The 18,731-nt window shown below is 42.7% G+C and overlaps 3 protein-coding genes across 7 annotated transcripts in view; 2 read left to right on the forward strand and 1 right to left on the reverse strand.

The window, feature by feature from the left end:
• The window catches only part of crebbpb (CREB binding protein b), a 33,230-nt gene extending 29,819 nt beyond the window's left edge, over positions 1 to 3,411 (forward strand). For all 5 annotated transcript variants that reach the window (XM_067477347.1, XM_067477349.1, XM_067477348.1 and 2 more), the window contains 2 exons: positions 288 to 569; positions 660 to 3,411. In XM_067477347.1, coding sequence (XP_067333448.1) covers positions 288 to 569; positions 660 to 3,098 — 2,721 coding nt within the window. In that variant the 3' untranslated portion in view covers positions 3,099 to 3,411. The remainder of the gene's footprint in view (positions 1 to 287; positions 570 to 659) is intronic.
• Positions 3,412 to 4,682: 1,271 nt separating this feature from the next.
• trap1 (TNF receptor-associated protein 1) lies at positions 4,683 to 12,579 on the forward strand. The gene is made up of 18 exons (XM_067477354.1): positions 4,683 to 4,895; positions 5,849 to 6,019; positions 6,115 to 6,197; positions 6,289 to 6,429; positions 6,968 to 7,039; positions 7,306 to 7,466; positions 7,611 to 7,720; positions 7,823 to 7,896; positions 8,343 to 8,498; positions 8,751 to 8,871; positions 8,984 to 9,053; positions 9,157 to 9,304; positions 9,460 to 9,645; positions 10,022 to 10,160; positions 10,267 to 10,352; positions 10,575 to 10,720; positions 10,809 to 10,881; positions 11,613 to 12,579. The coding sequence occupies exons 1-18, from the start codon at positions 4,775 to 4,777 to the stop codon at positions 11,712 to 11,714; spliced, it is 2,160 nt and encodes a 719-aa protein (XP_067333455.1). The 5' UTR covers positions 4,683 to 4,774; the 3' UTR covers positions 11,715 to 12,579.
• A 61-nt stretch (positions 12,580 to 12,640) lies between these two features.
• LOC137099923 (MAPK regulated corepressor interacting protein 2-like) lies at positions 12,641 to 18,624 on the reverse strand. The gene is made up of 5 exons (XM_067477358.1): positions 16,677 to 18,624; positions 16,505 to 16,574; positions 15,642 to 15,781; positions 14,723 to 14,827; positions 12,641 to 12,938 (listed from the first exon to the last, which is right to left on the reverse strand). Exons 1-5 carry the CDS (start codon positions 16,726 to 16,728, stop codon positions 12,868 to 12,870), a joined length of 438 nt encoding a protein of 145 aa, XP_067333459.1. The 5' UTR covers positions 16,729 to 18,624; the 3' UTR covers positions 12,641 to 12,867.
• Positions 18,625 to 18,731: the final 107 nt, after the last annotated feature.

Genomic DNA, 18,731 nt, shown 5'->3' on the forward strand with positions numbered 1-18,731 from the left:
ATGTTGTAGTAACTAGTTATATTTTTGTGTTCTAAAGCAAATCTGGTAGGTTGCTATGGGCACTAAAAGGTTTTAAAGTTTTTAACATTTCATCCTGCCACATACACTCTGTAGGCACTTAGCTATGAGAACATTAACATAAAAAAGGACTTGCCAACTTTAGGGAGTAATGCAGATACTTAATCCCCTGAAGAAATTGGCTCCTACACGAATATTTGGGGAACTTGTGATAGTATTTTTCTGTCTTTACAACTAACCAACCATTTCCCCTTCCTTTCTAATGACAGGTATTTTTTGTTATCCACCTCCATGCCGGACCAGTCATTAACACGCTGCCACCCATCATGGACCCAGACCCTCTGTTGACCTGTGATCTCATGGATGGCCGGGATGCATTTTTGACTTTGGCCAGGGACAAGCATTGGGAGTTCAGCTCTCTGAGAAGATGCAAATGGAGCACAATGTGCATGCTAGTAGAATTGCACAACCAGGGACAGGACCGCTTTGTATACACTTGCAATGAGTGCAAGCACCACGTTGAGACTCGCTGGCACTGCACTGTCTGTGAGGTAGGAAGTAGCCGCACTACACAGATGTGTGTGTTCTATATTTGTATCTCGTGACCTAACCTCATTATACTCTTTCTTACCTGTTCTCAGGACTATGACCTATGCATTAATTGCTACAACACTAAGGGCCACGAGCACCAAATGGTCAAATGGGGCTTGGGTCTTGACGACGATAGCAACAGCCAGAGTGGAGAGGCCTCCAAGAGCCCCCAGGAGAGCCGACGTCTCAGCATCCAACGCTGTATACAATCGCTGGTCCATGCCTGCCAGTGCCGCAATGCCAACTGCTCTCTGCCATCATGCCAGAAGATGAAGAGAGTGGTTCAACACACCAAGGGCTGCAAGCGAAAGACCAATGGTGGCTGCCCTGTGTGCAAACAGCTCATTGCTTTATGTTGTTATCATGCCAAGCACTGTCAAGAGAACAAGTGTCCTGTTCCCTTTTGTCTTAACATCAAGCACAAGCTCCGTCAGCAGCAGTTGCAACACAGGCTCCAGCAGGCTCAAATGATGCGTCGCAGAATGGCCACCATGGCTGGAAGGGGTATGCCCCTGCCTTCTCCACCTACCTCAGCAGCTCCCGACACCCCCAACTCTCTGCAGCAGCCTAATACCCCACAGACCCCCCAGCCAATGCCAACCCAGCCCCAACAACAGCAACCTCCAAACCCAGCCAGTATTGGCCAAGGCTTCACCAACAATGGCCGCAGCAGCCAGCCCCCAACACCAGTTCCACAAGGCAAACCAGGGCCTCAGTCCTCCCCTCAGCAGTCACCTCTGCCCAACATGCCACACCAACTGCAGTCTCAGCCACCACAGCAGCAACAGCAGCCACTGCTGGCAGCGCTTAAGGTGGCCAAACAGATTGAGATGGTAGCCAAGGCAAAGCATCAACAACAACAGCAGCAGCAGCAGCAGCAGCAGCAGCAGCAGCAGCAAAATTATGCCATGAATGGAATGCCCATGAACCACCCTCGAATGATTGGACCCATGCAGGGCCAGATGCAAATGATGCAGGGGCCACGGGGCCCCCAGGTGGTGCAGGCTATGCAGCCAGGCCAGTGGGGTCCAGGAATGCAGAATTCAATGCAGACTCCACAAGGTCATCAGCATCAAGTTCCTCCACAACAAGGTCCCATGGTTTCACAGCAGGCTCAGGGAACCACCATGCCCCAGCAGGGTCCACTAATTCAGAGGCCCATGATGCCCCAGCAGCCAGGTCTTCAATTGCCAGGGGTCATGGCACCTCAGGGGCCCTCACAGCTGGGTATGACATCACAGCAACAAAACATGGCCCGGGGGATACCTGGTAACATTCCTCCGAGTGCTCTGCAGGACTTACTGCGCACCCTCAAATCTCCCAGCTCTCCCCAGCAGCAGCAGCAGGTTCTCAATATACTTAAATCTAACCCTCAGCTCATGGCTGCCTTCATTAAACAGAGGACTGCAAAGTACCAGGCTAACCAGCCACAGCAGCAGCAGGCCCAGCAGCAGAACCCTCAGGCTATGCTGGGGCCACAGGCAGGAATGCAGGCAATGGCAGCCATGGCAAACCAGGTGCAGAGGCCAGGAATGATGCCTCAACAGCAGCCTCCTCAACAGGCAGGGCCACAGGGCATGGCACCAATGGGCCCACAAGGCCCAATGATGAATGCTTCTCAAAATGGCAACCCCCACATGTACCGCAGACAGCATCTGCTCAGGATGCAGCAGCAGCAAATGCAGCAGCACCAGATGCAGCAGCAGCAAATGCAGCAGCAGCAGCAGCAGCAGCAGCAGATGCAGCAGCAGCAGATACAGCAGCAACAGATGCAGCAGCAGATGCAGATGCAGCAGCAGCAGATGCAGCAGCAGCAACAACAGGCACAGCAGCAACAGGTGGGAATGCCCCAGGGCCACAGTCAGTTTCCCCAGCAGCTGCCAGGGCCAACAAGCTACTCCCAGCTTTGTATGCAGCAGCAGCATATGACTATGCAAGGAGGTGGGGGGACCATGGGCCAGCTTCCTCCCACATCCCAAATGAGCCAATCTAGCATGGGCATGGAGATGTCCCAAAACCTCCTCCAGCAGCGGTTGCTTCAGCAGCAACAACAGCAGCAGAAAATGTTAAAGCAGCAGATGGGCTCTCCAGCACAGGCTAACTCAATGAGTCCACAACCCCACATGCTCCAAGGGCAAGCACCAGGAGGAGGTCACTTACCTGGGCAGACAATGGCAAATGCTCTGGGGAACCAAGTACGCTCCCCAGCCCCAGTGCAATCGCCCCGTCCGCCTTCGCAGCAACCCCCTCATTCCAGTCCCTCCCCACGAATACAACCCCAGCCTTCACCCCAGCATGGTGCCCTCCACTCCAGCTCTCCACACCCAAGCCTTGGAGGGCCCATGGAGCAGGGACACTTAGGAACACCAGAACAGAGTGTCCTGCTGTCACAACACAATACACCAAACCGAGGGGCGTTAGGCAATGACACGAATAGGGTGGGTGACACGACTGGAGACATGCTAGCAAAGTATACTGATAGATCGTAGCATTTCATGACAGAAGAAAGGCCTTTTTCTGTTTTCAACTGAGAAATGTTTGTACTTGCTGTTGTAAAAAGCTAAAAGAAATAAATACAAACAAATGAGTCATGAGGCCTATGACTGTGAACTTTCCTTAAACCAAGGGACTGCTTTTTCTTCCAACTGAGAGTGATTTACTAATTGCTGTTGAAAAGAGGACAACAAAGACACAAAGAATATATTTTTGTTCAGACCAGCCATGCAAGAATTTGCTCTGGTCTTTGCGTTCAGTTTGTTTTTCATTTGTTATGCTCTGGTATTATTATTATTTTTTTTTTTTTAACAAAACGTCTCAAAACAAAAAATATTTCATTTAATTATTATTTTTTATTTGTATCTTTGCAAATTAATATTGTATTTGTGTTGAAAAGACTTTAAAATTATTTGACAATTTTTTGCCAGGTTTCTGTTTTTGCTCATGTTCTCTCTTCCTGGCTAATTTATTCTAATATGCCATTTTTCAAAAGGACTGCCTTTGGGAAAGCCTTAATTTCTTTCCTGTTTGCAGAGTCTATGGGAGATTAACATATTTGTATAGATTTAGGAACTATTGCACACATCCAAACACAACATTGCAGGCCTAAGATAAACCTGTATAGAAGCTTGTTCACAGGTGCCAGAATGTTCTTTTTGCTGGCATGGGTCCAGTATTTGTCTTGCAGATGTTTAAATTGCTTTGTCTGTCATTCAGTCTAAAGAAACTCTCATTAAGTCCTGAACCTCTTTTGCCTGTGGTGGGAAATTAACTTTGACTGCTGATTTGTGTTCGGAGAGAGTTTTGTGCATCATTTTCTCTCGCATTAAACTTGAATTGATTAACTGTTCTCTAATGTAAATCTAGCAGCTAGACAGTACTGTAAATATGCTGAAAATAATGAAATCACTGTAAAAACTGGTTCAAATGGCTCATTTCGTACTTATATACCATATTGTTAAATAAACCTGTGTGCCACAGACTCTGATTTGAAATTTGGTGTTTAGAAGATTACTAGTAATAGTAATCAGAGATCATATTTGTTTTCATTATCAAATAATCTGAATATTTATGTTTGCTGATTATCTCATTTAATTATGTAGTCTAGATTTTTTGAGTCTATACAGAGATTCACTTCACTATTAATACAGTCTTAACAAAACTGTCAATATTGTTTTTCTGTCAGTATTTTTCTCTGAAAATTCCTATACATTAAATCAAAATGGTTGTGGGTTATTCTAAAATTGGTTTTCAGTTGACAGAATAAACATGATAATCTCCCCCCCCCCCCCCCCTCTTTTTTTAAAAACATAATTTTAAGACTTTTACATTTTGGCATTATGTTTTGCCACAGTTTGACCTTGAAGGTCAAATTAAGAAATGAAATTACATTTAAATAATAAGGTTGATCGGCAAATAAACAATCTAATTACAGATTGACATTGGGAGATTGGAATAGAAGGACCAGTCCTGATTATAAAAAATATCTCGTACAAATAACTGTTTCACCGATGCATTGCAGTCCGCTATGCAGGCAGATGGTGGACATCTTCTTGACGTCATTAAAAAGCGTCAGGGCCCTAAACTTAATGCATTGCATTGCGTACAGCGTGTGTCCCCTTAGCCAGTTGACCTGTTGTTTTCTTGACTTATTCCCGTGTCTGTTAGTATGTTCAGGTGTTTGTCTCTGGCGCGGTTCGCTCTCGGTGCCCCTCACAGGGTCAACCTAATGCTCGGGTCATATGCACGAGGGCTGAGAAGTCGAGCTTTCTCTCGGCCCTTGAATGGAAGTAAGTTGTGCCTGTCAGCTAGCTGACTTAGCCTAGCCGGCTACTTGACAACCAGAGATTATAGTCATGCAAACATTTCATTTAACAAACTATCTCGTATTATGAGGTGTTTTGTTAATGCAGTAGATGACACCTGAATTAAGATGAGTTGCTAAACAGACTCAGTCTGGTGTGTGATTGTCAGTATCATGGGATTGTTTTCCCAAAATGATAGTTTTATCATATCACAGGGGTAATTGTAAGGTCGTTTTCTGCCGTGTAGTCATAGTAATGGCTTGAGAATCAGGGTATCTAAAGGTTTTTAAGTGTTTTAACAGGATTTCACTTTCCTCGTAAAACCAACGTAGATAATAATGTAAAGTGCTTTAGTACTTACCTATGACTAACGAATTTATGTAAAACTAGTGTTATATAACCAAATAAAAAAATTTTTTTTAGGTTAATCCATCCAACCACCAATTTCTTTACATTTATGCTAATTATTTAGGTCCAATTATTGGGAATCACTATTACTCACATTTGAAAGGCAGTAACAAATATTGCAACAGTGCATGTATATTCAGGTGTTTTGCAACTAATTCTAGGTCGGCTGATGTAACCATTATACTATTATATTCCATTTTATGTTTTGTTAAAATGTTACAGAAAGTGATACATTTAACTCAACACAACAGAAACCCTGCATCTTCATGTAGACTAGCATTTAGTTTAAGCAAATCAATTTCCAATTACATTGAACCTAATTACTTAAGTGTTGTGTGGATCTATTTTTAAGTTTGTAAAGACTTCTTAAGAACCTATGTATGTTCAGAGAATGAGTAAGCTACTATGTAAATAAGTATTTCTCTCAGGTTTTTAATATTGATCTTGACAAGGCATCCCAAAATGGAAACGATTAGGTGCCATAGTGTCCTTGTTATGTAGCCTGACCATTGTACTCCTCTCATCATCAGAGTTGCAGTTTGAACCGCAGCAGAGGTCGAGCAGCCGACCATGGATCTGGAGCTCTGAGCGGTCCTGCCTTGGTTTCAGTCAGCAGTCTTACTACAGCACCCAAGAGGCAGAGAAGGAGCCTGAGGAGGAGGCCCTGCACACCATTATCAGTGATACAGAGACTGTCCAAGGTGCTGGAGCAGTTTAAGATAGAATTTTCCCTATAGCTTTTGGATTTTTGAGATTTAAGATAATCTGAATATTTCTCTTCCACTTTTTTATCCAGGTAGCTTGTCCAAACATGAATTTCAAGCTGAGACAAAGAAGCTGCTGGACATTGTTGCCAGATCTTTGTACTCAGAGAAAGAGGTAAAGTTTGTATGAGAGGAGCAGAGGAATCTACAACTCACTACCTGTAACTGACCTCCTCTGACTCATTCTTGCTTCTTTCTCCCTCTAGGTTTTTATCAGGGAACTGATCTCCAATGGCAGTGATGCTCTGGAAAAACTGCGTCACAAAATGATCACAGCAGGAGGTGAAACAGCTCCCATGGAGATACACCTGCAGACAGATGCTACAAAGGGCACCTTTACCATCCAGGTACATCCGCATCTCTAAAACATGTAAAGCCTGCATGATTTTTGAATGGCTGGTATTGTAACTTTTAGTCTCTGTAGTTTTCTAGCTGCAATTTATTAAGGTCCACATATATTACTACTCCTTTCTATGTTAAGGTCTTAAAGAATTCACGTTCTAAAAACAATGCCAGATAGTTTCTAAACAAGGCTGCGTGGTGCCGGAGTGTATAGGGCTGCCACCTCACAGCCAAAGTGTCCCTGGTTTGACACAACCTGTCAGCTGCAGGCTTTCTATGGGGAGTTTGCATGCTCTCCCAAGGCTTGTGGGCTTTCTCCAGATACTCTGGCTTCCTAGCAAAGTCCAAAGACATCCATGTCAATTAGTGGCTCTAAAATTGGTGTGAATGGTTGTCTGTCTGTGTATGTCTCTCTATGTTGGCCTGTCCAGGGTATACCCAGTCTCTCACACAATCACAGCTGAGGCTGAGGCTTGTTGGCCTGATTGCCACCTGGTGGCATCTTTGTGAATGACGGTAATTGTTTGTTCTCTGTTCTCACAGGATACCGGAGTGGGGATGAGCCAGGAGGAGTTGGTGGCCAACCTGGGGACTATAGCCCGCTCTGGTTCTAAGGTGGCTGTCTTAAGCTATCATTTATTTGTCCTCTTTGTGCCATGTTTACACTTTACTGTCTTGCTTCATCATTTGTAACATGCCTGTTGTGCAAGTAGATTGGGCTTTTAAAATGAGCGACTTACTAAAACACGTTAGTGTTAAAATGTATAATAGATTATTCAATAAATCCATCAGTTTATATCTGTAATGGTTAAAATGCATTTGTAATCTATCCAGTTGACCATTCATCATGTTATAATAAAAATCTCTTGTATACACTGCAGGCATTTTTGGATGCTTTGCAGAATCCAGCAGAGGCCAGCAGCACCATCATCGGTCAGTTTGGAGTTGGTTTCTACTCTGCCTTTATGGTGGCCGATCACGTGGACGTCTTCTCCCGTTCTGCTGAGCCCGGTGCACCTGGATACAAGTGGTCCTCGGATGGGTGAGAGAGAGGGAGGGGACTAGTATGACAATGATGAGATTAAATATTTGAATGTCAACAAAATAGAAAACAGATCTATCTTTGGTACTTACATATGCCTTAATCTGTCAAAAGAATGCTAAAGACAGTCATTTTCTCTATCAGCTCTGGAGTTTTTGAGATTGCTGAAGCCAGTGGTGTTCAACAGGGAACAAAGATTGTGCTACATCTTAAAGATGAGTGCAAGCAGTTTTCCTCTGAGGACAGAGTTAAAGGTATGACTGGTGAAGCTGCTTTAGTTGGCTCAACGATAACTGTGTGAATAAACACATTATACGTCACTTCATGTTATAACAACCTGCTTCTGTTTTTTTCAGAGGTGGTAACAAAATATAGTAACTTTGTGAGCTTCCCCATCTTTCTGAATGGACGGAGGCTCAACACTCTGCAGGTGAGGTGCTCTGATTGATTCTGTTGTCTTGGTTGTAATCCAGACTGAATGCGTGCAAAAAACATTTTAAATACATTTGACATTTCAGTTTTCTTTCAATGCATTCAGTAAAATTTGAAAAAAGGTTCTAGTGGCCAAACGTGTCTCAGCATACTGGTGATCCAGATTAATGCACTGAATATAAATTGAAGCTAATTCTAAATGTTCCATTTATTCTTAGAAATTATTCTGTTATCTAGATTATTATAAAATGTAAAAAAAAAAAAATCTGGCTAAAATATTTCCAAATATTATCTGAATGATATTTCAAGTGTTCCGCTGTGGCCGCTATGATAATATTTCATCCCTATCGTAAAGGTTAGATATAAGTAATCAACTAATTATTCATACAGTTTTAGATTTATATTTGTGATTATTTTAAATGATTGTTGTCTGTCTCTGTCCAGGCCTTGTGGATGATGGACCCAAAGGAGATTAGCGACTGGCAACACGAGGAGTTCTACCGTTATGTCGCCCAAGCCTACGACAAGCCCCGCTACACTCTGCACTATCGAGCTGATGCCCCACTTAACATCCGGAGCATCTTCTATGTCCCTGATGCGGTAAGGAGCTTCAAGTTCCAAGTTTAAACTGAGCCTTTTGTGCCCAGCGGTGACCTCAAGGTCTAAATCAAGATGTGAATTTGGTTCATCTGTCCCTTAAATCAAGGACCAGGGTTCGGAACCACTGCCTTAAATAATACCAACCTGTATTAAAACATTCTTAATCATTTTAAACAATTCTCTTTAATCTTTTTATTCAGAAAATAGTTAGGTTTATTAAAATTGATCTGTGATGAAAAAATGTGTCAACAGAAGCCGAGCATGTTTGATGTGAGCAGAGAGATGGGCTCCAGCGTGGCCCTGTACAGCAGGAAGGTCCTGATTCAGACAAAGGCCACCGACATTCTACCCAAGTGGCTTCGCTTCCTCCGAGGTCTGGACCTTTCCAACTGCTCCTTGTGAATCTGATTGTTTTTACACTACTTGGTTTATACATGCATGATTTTAAGTAGGCAAACAAAACATCTTAAACCCGGTGTGTGTAGGTGTGGTGGACAGTGAAGACATCCCTCTGAATCTGAGCAGGGAACTGCTGCAGGAGAGCGCCCTCATCAGGTATAACTTCAGTGTCTTTTACCATGTGAGAATTCAGTATCTTTTTTTGTGAGAGTACTATGCATTAACGAAGAGATTCACAGTTCAGTTTTTGTCTTTTCAGAAAGCTTCGTGATGTTTTGCAGCAGAGGGTGATCCGCTTCCTGCTGGACCAGAGCAAGAAGGAGCCAGAGAAGTACAACAAGTTCTTTGAGGACTACAGCCTCTTCATGAGGGAGGGCATCGTTACCACCCAGGAACAAGATGTCAAGGTAACAATCATTGGAGGGAAAAAGTTATAAAGATGCACATTTTCATAAGGTCGCACAAGTTTGGTTTGCAGAGAGGACGAGCATTGAAGGCAGCAGAAATATGTTGTCTCTAAGTGTTAACTGCAGCAATCTCCCTCCATGCTGTCTCTGAATAGGAGGATATTGCAAAGCTGCTGCGGTTTGAGTCTTCTGCTCTGCCAGCCGGTCAGCAGACCAATCTGATAGAGTATGCCTCCCGCATGAAGGCTGGCACTCGCAACATCTACTACCTTTGTGCTCCTAACCGCCATCTTGCAGAGCACTCCCCCTACTACGAGGCTATGAAACAGAAAGACATGGAGGTGAGAATCTGACATGATTATTAGAAAGTAAGTTAAAGGCCAGAGTCCAAACTATCCTATGGTAACTAGTGGCTCCTGGGCTATGTACAATATTTCTAAAACGGTCTAAAGCTTACACGATGTCAGGACAGGTGAATATACCTAAATACCCCCACATAATTCAATTTTAAAATGTCTACATATCATAGGAAATGTTGTAGTAAACATTTTGTCTGCCCACTAAATGTGAGTGTAGCCCAAGCACAGATTTCTTTAGGATTAGTGGTCTTCAACCTTCTTTTTAAAGGTCTTTATTCATTAGAAAAATGAAAGAAAAACTGGATAACCCCCATTAAAAAAGTCCAGTTAAAATTTAATTTTCTCTGTGTGTGTGCAGGTGCTGTTTTGCTATGAGCAGTTTGACGAGCTGACCCTGCTCCACCTCAGAGAGTTTGACAAGAAGAAGCTGATCTCAGTGGAGACGGACATTGTGGTGGATCACTACAAGGAGGAGAAGTTCCAGGACTGCAAACCTGGTCCGCTTCAGTCTCATGTTTACAGTTCCAAATATAGCACGGCACCTTTGCTGTGACAGATGAAATCCTGACGGCTTTTTAAACATGATTCTTTCCTCCTCTGCAGCCTCTGAGCGTCTGACACAGGAGCAGGCTGATGACCTGATGGCCTGGATGAAGAATGTCCTGGGTCCCAGAGTCACTAACATAAAGGTACAATTGACAGGATGATTTCTGTTGAAATAATGTTCTCGGCTCAGGTGTGTACTTGGGCTTTGAAGCTGAAAACCTCGAATGCAGTCTTTCTGAATTTAAATAAAATCTGTCATAGGCTTAAAGTATTCTGCAAATTTTTATCATGTGCTTTTTAAAAACCATGAATGTAAATCGCTGCAGATACTATGCATAATGTTCATTTTCTCCTTTGGCTCCTAGCTGACTCCTCGCCTCGACACCCACCCAGCCATGATCACTGTGTTGGAAATGGGTGCTGCACGCCACTTTCTCCGCACCCAGCAGCTGGCCCGTACTGCAGAGGAGAGGGCTCAGATACTGCAGCCCACACTGGAGATCAATGCAGGGTAAGGGAGGGGTACAAGTTGGTAACATCTGGACATTCACAGCAGGCAATTACAAATTTTGTTCTTTAATTCTGTCTTGTACTGGTAGGCATGAACTGATCAAGAAGTTGCATGCACTGAAGGAGACAAACTCTGAACTGGCCGGACTGCTACTGGAGCAGGTAATGGGTAATAATCTGATATTTTAGTTAGAGGCCTCTTTGTTATGTGATGTCTGGATATTAACTGTATTGGGACGTAGAGAACAGTCTCTCCTTCATTCAGCCTTTTGCCTAAGTATGCGCAGCTGGTTGTGCGTGTACCTGAGAAAGATCAGCATTTTCCGAGAGAAACCTACCATGGGGTAATCAGGTTACTCTCATACCCATACCCCAATTTTTGAAACCAGCTTTGCCGAGAAAGCTGACTGTAATCTGGTTACTTAAGTGCATGTAAACGTACTGACTTCAAACATGATAAAATTAGTTGCAGGGCCCTGCTGTTGTTTAAACACAAATACAGTTTTTATTTACCAATTTCCAATTCCATTTGTGGGAGTGAAACCGAACTGTTTTTGCCCAGATGTTGAATATCAAAAGCCTTTCAGTCATGCTGGGCTTTTAGTTTAAAATGTGTGTTTTTGTTTTTTGGCAGTAACTTAACTTTAATGTGCCAGTGATTTAAGACCAACATATTTATTTTTATCAGTTATTAGTTTGAGAAGAAACCCTGCAGGAAAAATTACCAATAATTTTTCCTCTTAAAAGCATTAAATGTCCCTTGGATTACTTGTAGTGTCCCAATCCAGATCCAATATCGATTCGTTAGTATTAGCTATCGGCCAATACTAATGCGATACTCGCATCTACCTACATTCACTGTAGGTCAACTTCTTTAAATTTATATTTTCCAGATCTATGACAACGCCATGATTGCAGCAGGCCTGAATGACGATCCAAGACCCATGATCTCTCGGCTGAACGATCTGTTGACTAAAGCGTTGGAGAAACACTGAGAGCTACGTGCAGACATGAACAGTGCAGGCTTGGTTCTGTAGACTGGAGCATGTAGAGCTGAAGGGCCTACACACCAGCAGAACTACAGTTTCTAAAGAGAATCGCAGACCTTAGTTTGTTTAAAGCTACAAAATCATACTTTTGCCCCCTCTGGAGTGCTTCATTCCATTCTTCTTGTGAAGAGCACGAGAAGCTCAGCTGGAGAGACATGAACTGCTAACAGGCTATTCCATAAACACTTTGTTCTGTTCAGCACTATTAGCAGAAGCAGGTTGGTATTATTTGGCACATGATCCTAAACAGAAGGTTTTGATTAGACCCGTTGTTGCAGTGCAATGTTTGCGCTCCACTCATTCCTCGACTTGTAAAAGTGCAGCTTTACTGACATTGACATCTTGTTTTCACAACCAGTTACTAATTTAGAAACTGTCACACACTCTTCCAAAGTGAGTTTATGCCAACCAGCCACAAACAATGATAAAAAGAAGGTAAATGTTGGGCCAAATGTGTGGGCATTTCAAGTTCTGGTCCAAATGTTGAAACGCCCACATTACGACAACGCCACGATCCCAGCAGCTGTGTAATAACAAGGTAAACTGAATTTCATTAAGTTTCAGTATATGGTCTTTTTTTTTTTTTTAAGCCCTCTCAGATGTTTCATCTTTTCATGTTATTTATTTATAAGAAGCTGCATACCTGAAATGTGTCAATATTTCTTGTGAGTATTTGAACTTGGTCAAGTTAAACAGTTGTTTGTACACAGCAGAGCTGCAAATGTGACTTCTCAACTCTCAGTGGTGATGCATCGAACAGTTTTCACTGAAATTGAATCTAATGAAAATTAAATGCTGTATACACAGTAAATAGTGGACTTCTGTTTGCTTTAACATCAAGGTGACTAAATACAACAAAAAAAAAGGCCAAATCAAAGCATGAAAATACAATTTTAATGCATTTTAAGTAACAAAGCCCTATTTTGAGGGTATTAAGACAAGGAAAAACTTACATCTCCTAGTGTGCCATTGAGCAATTAGTGTTGGTTGGAAGTTTTAAGTGATTCTCTGTCCATTTTAACCACAGCACTCTGACCCATCACACCTACTACTGCCAGGTATTGTCCTCCTCTCTGACCGATCAAGAACTCCCAGAAGGTCAGGATAGCTGATCTATATTGGCCAGGAAGCGCTGGGCCCACCATTCATCCAGGTCGAGTGGCACAAAATCTGATGAAGGAAAGGAACTAAATGTATCTACATTTATGCCACACTGCATAGAGAGGGAGTATAAACACTGTAAAGCAACAGGGTTTCACAAACAGAAAATAAATAACTGAGAAAACAAATCTTTCATTGCACTATTTCAAAGTTTATCTTGTAGCTGCAACACTGCAAGCACGACAAGGACTGCTAAACATCCCTACAGGTCCTGTATGTTGTAACTTTGTACAAAACATACAGAAATATAAAATTAAATGTGCCTTTAAACCACGAGTTTTATTCTGACATTTGTGACCGGAAATAACTGTCCTCACACTAGCAGACCGACATGACGATGGCCTAAGTGTATTTAAAATAACGACCTTTCACTGTCCTCTAGCGGTCACACCGTGAAACTGCAGAACTGCGTTAAAGTTATGCTAAGAGAAGTCATAAATGTCCCGTTTAAATAGTTTAAAATATAAGGTAACCACACAGCAGTCAATTGTGTCAACAATTGTTTAACAACAGGTGTTTTCGTTTTCTAGTGTGAAAAGTATCAAAAGTTATATTCATAGCACTTTAAATATTTCTCGGTACATAAATATGAACTGAAGCTACTAGTTATTAGCTACTAAACTATGAAGAACTGATCAGTGGCCACAGTTACGTTACTCTGTAGAAAAGATAAGTTTTTATCAGACTTTTACCCGTTTTACTTTTAGAATCCAAATCGCTACTGCCCTGTACTGGTCGAAATCAGGAACGGTAACATTTAAATCTGTAAAACTAATGTCAATGGGGAATCTCCAATTATATTAACGCTTCCGGGGAATAATTTCAAAAATAAAACTAATTTTCAATGTAATCACCACTATTAAAATTTAAATTATCAACACTAAGTATGATCAGGTTTTTATATTAGGTTAGCAAATTATATTACAGTTTTACACTTTCAGCTTATGTTGTGAGTTCAGGGTCGCCACAGCGGATCATTACTGATTCGGCACAGTTTTTATGCCAGATGCCCTGACTGATGCAACCCTCCCCAATTTCTACCGGGCTTGGACCGGCACTGCACAGCTGGGGAGGGGAATGGGCTGTTAGGAGTTCAGTTTCTTGCGCAGAGACACTTCGACATATAGCCAGGGCTGGGGATAGAACCACTGACCCTGTTGTTCCGTGGACGACTGCCTTTACCAACTGAGCTACAGGCGCCCCAGCAAATGATATTACAGTTATTTGACAATATTTAAATAACTGTGGCGGCAGTGGCTCAGTTGCCCGCCCGTTCGCACCCTGCTCATCCTGAACCCCCAACAGCCCATCCTCATCCACCGCCGTGCAGCACTGGTCCCAAGCCAGTAGAAATTGGGGAGGGTAGTGTCAGGAAGGGCGCACACACTGGGCCAAATCAACATGTGGACAAAGGATCCGCTGAAATAATCCAAAACTACAAACATGGACATTTTCTACCTATTTTCCACTGTCGCTATCACCTTGGTTGAATTTGTATTTTCTAAACTTATAAACAGCGTTGACGCCTCTCACTTGGACGAAGAATAGAGACAACCTCTGCTATGGGTCTTCAGCTAGAAGGATCAGAAGAAGCTCCACTAACCCTTGGTGTGGCAGGTGTCACTTAGAGATTCGCTTTTCATTTTGTAATCACCTCGTGAGTTCATTGTGTCTAAAATGGCATATTCTACATGAAAATCCTGCCTAATCGAATGTTTAAGAAAATGCAGACTGAAAACATGAGCAGCTTGGAGAGGAGTGTAATGAGAGCTGTGAGCAGAAGCTGTACTTACTGTCCGTGTGTGAGCTTGGAATGGTTTCTTTGTAGTGGACTGCTCGTTGGCTCCTCTCTGACCCCTTGCTTGGCCCCTGCTCCTGCTGCACCACCTCCTGCCAAGCTGAAAACACAACACCACCATTAAAACTTACACAATATTGCAAGTCCCAAATTTCTTTTATTAGTTCTTTGATCAACTATCAAAGCCTGAATGGGTGCAAGGAATGAACACAGTTATGTGACCTCGCAGGATCTACCTCAAATATGACAACCTGAAAGCAGCAGTGTGCACAGTAAGCAACAGTAAATGGGCTTGTTTGACCAATTAAGAGAAAAAAAGTCAAACAAGTTATATCTACAGCTCCTGGCAGACATCTGCATTTAAAGTAATGCAGCTTGAAAATATGTAGAAGGAAGAGAGAGAGAAAACAAACCCTGAACAGCATTCTGAAAAAGGAGGCTGGGCCTACTTTGTGTCCTTGTCCTCTCACTGACAAGGTCACTTTAGTTGTTTATGAGCTTTGAAGCCAGTGGCTCCCAGCACACAGAGAGCACAGGCTGAGGCCAAATGAAGCCCCCTGGAGACTGAACGAGCCTGTGAATGTTAAAAAGACCCACACACCTCAAAACTGGGTCACTGTGTAGAGTTTCACCCAGAACCCCACAAAACCCTTCCTCCTGTCAGGAGCTTTTGTTGCCTTTTCCTGAAAAGTGGCTGCCGCTGGGTTCAAGTCTGAGCTTAATATGCTGTTTTTGTTCAGTACGTGCACCGGCTCGAGCCAGAGCAGCTGCGTGGGTGATAAATATAAAATATATATGTTCAAAAAGCAGCCGGAGAGACTTTGCATCTGCATACAGTGAACCAATTAAAAAAACCCTCCTGTTTAGTGTCATCTTCTCATATTTCCACTCATAACATTCCTTCACTTTCTCACCCTCATAGACAAACTTGACATTCTCCTCGTGTGCAGCAGTGAAACTCTCCTCCTCCTGGTTATCTGCTGGGAGAGCCAGAGCAGGCTGATGATACTTTTTACCATTCGGTCGGTTGAACACAATTTTGGGTGCAGGAAGGCTGATGGGTATTGGGGTGGGGGAGAAATGACAAGAAAAGTGTGAATTGAAATCTCTTGTTTTGTCAGCTTTCAGAATAAAGTGTCATAAAAGTGTCAGTCTGAAGTTAAGTTCAAATGAGTGGGACTCCAGAGACTGCAACAGCTGAATGAAGAACCATGTGCTACCTCGCCCTTCCACAAGGTCACACACACACACACACACACCTTCAAAGGCATGAAACCAGCCCAGTACACAGACTGAGCGTGGGGACAAACCACAAATCATTCACGTATCATTTGATAAGAGGAGAGACTCGAGGGACCGCTACGACATGCAAGGGGTTGATCACATGATCGCGGACGGTGCTTGACCGCCCGTCCGTGCAGTTATTGAACTACGAAGCTGCAGTAAAACGGCTAAGATCAAACATTTTATTGATACTTCAATCCACGTTTCGTCCCGTCACGTGACCCAACCCCCTCGCACGTTGTGGTGGTCCTCTGAGTTTCCTACGCTGTCCGTCTCAGGCTGATGACGTCCACAGCTCTCGGGACTGTCATTTATTAGCAAACTCAATGAACATACTCTAACCAGCACCGACCATCTGACGCTTTTAGTCTGATTTGTACAAATACCTGACCAAACGTTTAAGACGCGCGTAAACACACACACAAAAACAATTTCAGTTGCAGGACAGGGACGTTTTTCATTCCACGTGTCTCTCCAGAGTTTGGATACTTACTCAGGAATACCCCAGGACGTTTGTTTGTGCTTAAAGTCGTTTATTTTGTTCTCCAGCAGCTGTGTAGGACCTAGAAAATAAGAGAAAGTCAATATTATTTTCCAAGAAGACAGATCTATAAAAGTGTGAGTGACATGTTTCCAAGTTTCATGATTAAAGTCCAGAGTCTCACCTGTGCGTCGCTGAGTGACCAGTTTGCTGGGACCTCTTGTAATTGTGTACATCGTGCAGAGGAAAAGGCACTTTAGAATAAATAGAGTTCAAATAAAGCATAAGGCGCAGTGAAAAGGGGCTTTAAGCTAAACACATTCCTGCAGCATCTGTCGGTGTAGATTAACTGTCCCAGTATGAGAAACGTCTGTTCTCTCCTCAGCTGACGAGGTTAAATTTCACTCTTATGCTCACAGATTGGAGCCACGGCAGATCTGCAGAGTTGACATGAGCTTGTTGAGGCTTTTTGGCACCGTAACCCGTCATGTAACTGAACCTGTGCGCTGCGCTCCTCTGTGCGTAAAACCGTCAGCCAGGGCGCATCTCAAACACTGAGCCTGGTGCGTTAAATCTGCCGCCTCCTTCGATGTGCGCGGACAAATAATGGGAGCCACTTTAGTCCCGAAGGGTCCTTTAGCGCCACACTGCCACACAACTTTAAACGGCGGCTGTCACTCGCAAGAAAAGGAGACACACGCCGTCAAGGCTGACAACTACTCGTTCATACACGCCTCTCTGCGCGCTTTAAAGAGACAGTGTAGACAATCTGTGACACAGTGGGACTCCAGGAGCCACTAACGAGACATCCCGATAACGTGAAACACTTATGTTACCTAATCTCCAAATATGTACGTAAATTATTGTGATTTAATTGTGATCTGCTTGACCTTTGGCACGACCTCCTCTTCCACAATGGGTCTGGTGTTTGGTGTAGCGTAAATTAAATAAAATAAAATACAATTTAAAAAAAACTCTCAGATTACTTAAATTTGTTAAATAGTTTATTTAGCGGGAGTCGTTTGTCTGCTTCTCAGTTTAACCTCTATGTTTACCCAACGCTCCTGTGTTGACAGCACACACACAGGTGGTCAGGTGTAGAACAGAACCACATACACACACAGGCACAGCTCGGCTGCAACCATGCTTTACTCTATAGCAAATAGTGAAGTTTGGTTGTCTAACAACTAGCCAACAGACACCGAGTACTGGCTGTTAACAGAATTTCTACAAAGTAAACCCCCATATATAATAATACCTTTTCAAAATGTGTTAACATAAATATTGTGGGCTTAAGGCTGATATTTGTTACAGTCATCTTTAAATGATGGTGACTGTGTTCAAGGCAAGCTAAACAATTATGTTAAATATAAATTACACTATTACTCTAAAATACTGATAATTCTTAACACTTGTAAAATGATTGAAAGAGCCATTTGGATTATTAACACAATTTACATGAAACATAACTGTTACTGTATTTCTAAGTGTCTGATGTGGAACTTATTGACTAATTGGCAAATTTATGAGCAATTTAAACAATCAAGCAGCATGTTAAGTTGTGGAATATTTAAAAGAGACCTCCCAGAGTCCACTATTGAGTTAGACACTATATCTAATAGTTTCTTTAAAAAGGTGCAAAAAGCATCTGAAAGATCGGAACAGAAGGTAGAGACGATTTTATACCTCATCCAGATGACTTGGTGGTATTTCTGCTGGCTTTTAAGAACAAGGTAGTTGAACCTTCATGGTTAAATGTGACTGGAGATTAATTGAACATCACCTGCATGCCAGCTACAGATAAAGTATTCTTACATCCATAGTAATACTTACAGTATATGTATTTCTATGCACCTTGAGTCGTTCATTTGCTTCTACAAAGCAAGTTAGCACCACATCCTCTACTTCCTTCTGCCTTAAATATAAGGTAAAGCAACAATATGCAATATATGCTAAAAGTAGCATGAAACTCACAATTAAGCCACCCTGTCCTTCCTCTTCCTGCTCTAAAACAGCTCTGACTCGACCCACCACCCTCTGTAGAGGCCCTCAGGTAGTCATTCATATGAAATTGAAATAAATAAGAATGTTGCGAAATTTACTAACTCAAGCAGAACCTCATTTACATGTTCTGATCAGTGAGAAGGTTTTAGGAGCAAATATTCCTGCACTGGATGTAATAAAACAGGTAAAAGAGATCAGGAGAACTTGTGCTTTGTTTATCAGGAAGCTGTGAAAT

The sequence above is a fragment of the Channa argus genome, chromosome 15 (genome assembly GCF_033026475.1).
Source record: "Channa argus isolate prfri chromosome 15, Channa argus male v1.0, whole genome shotgun sequence".
Taxonomy (NCBI): Eukaryota; Metazoa; Chordata; class Actinopteri; order Anabantiformes; family Channidae; genus Channa; species Channa argus.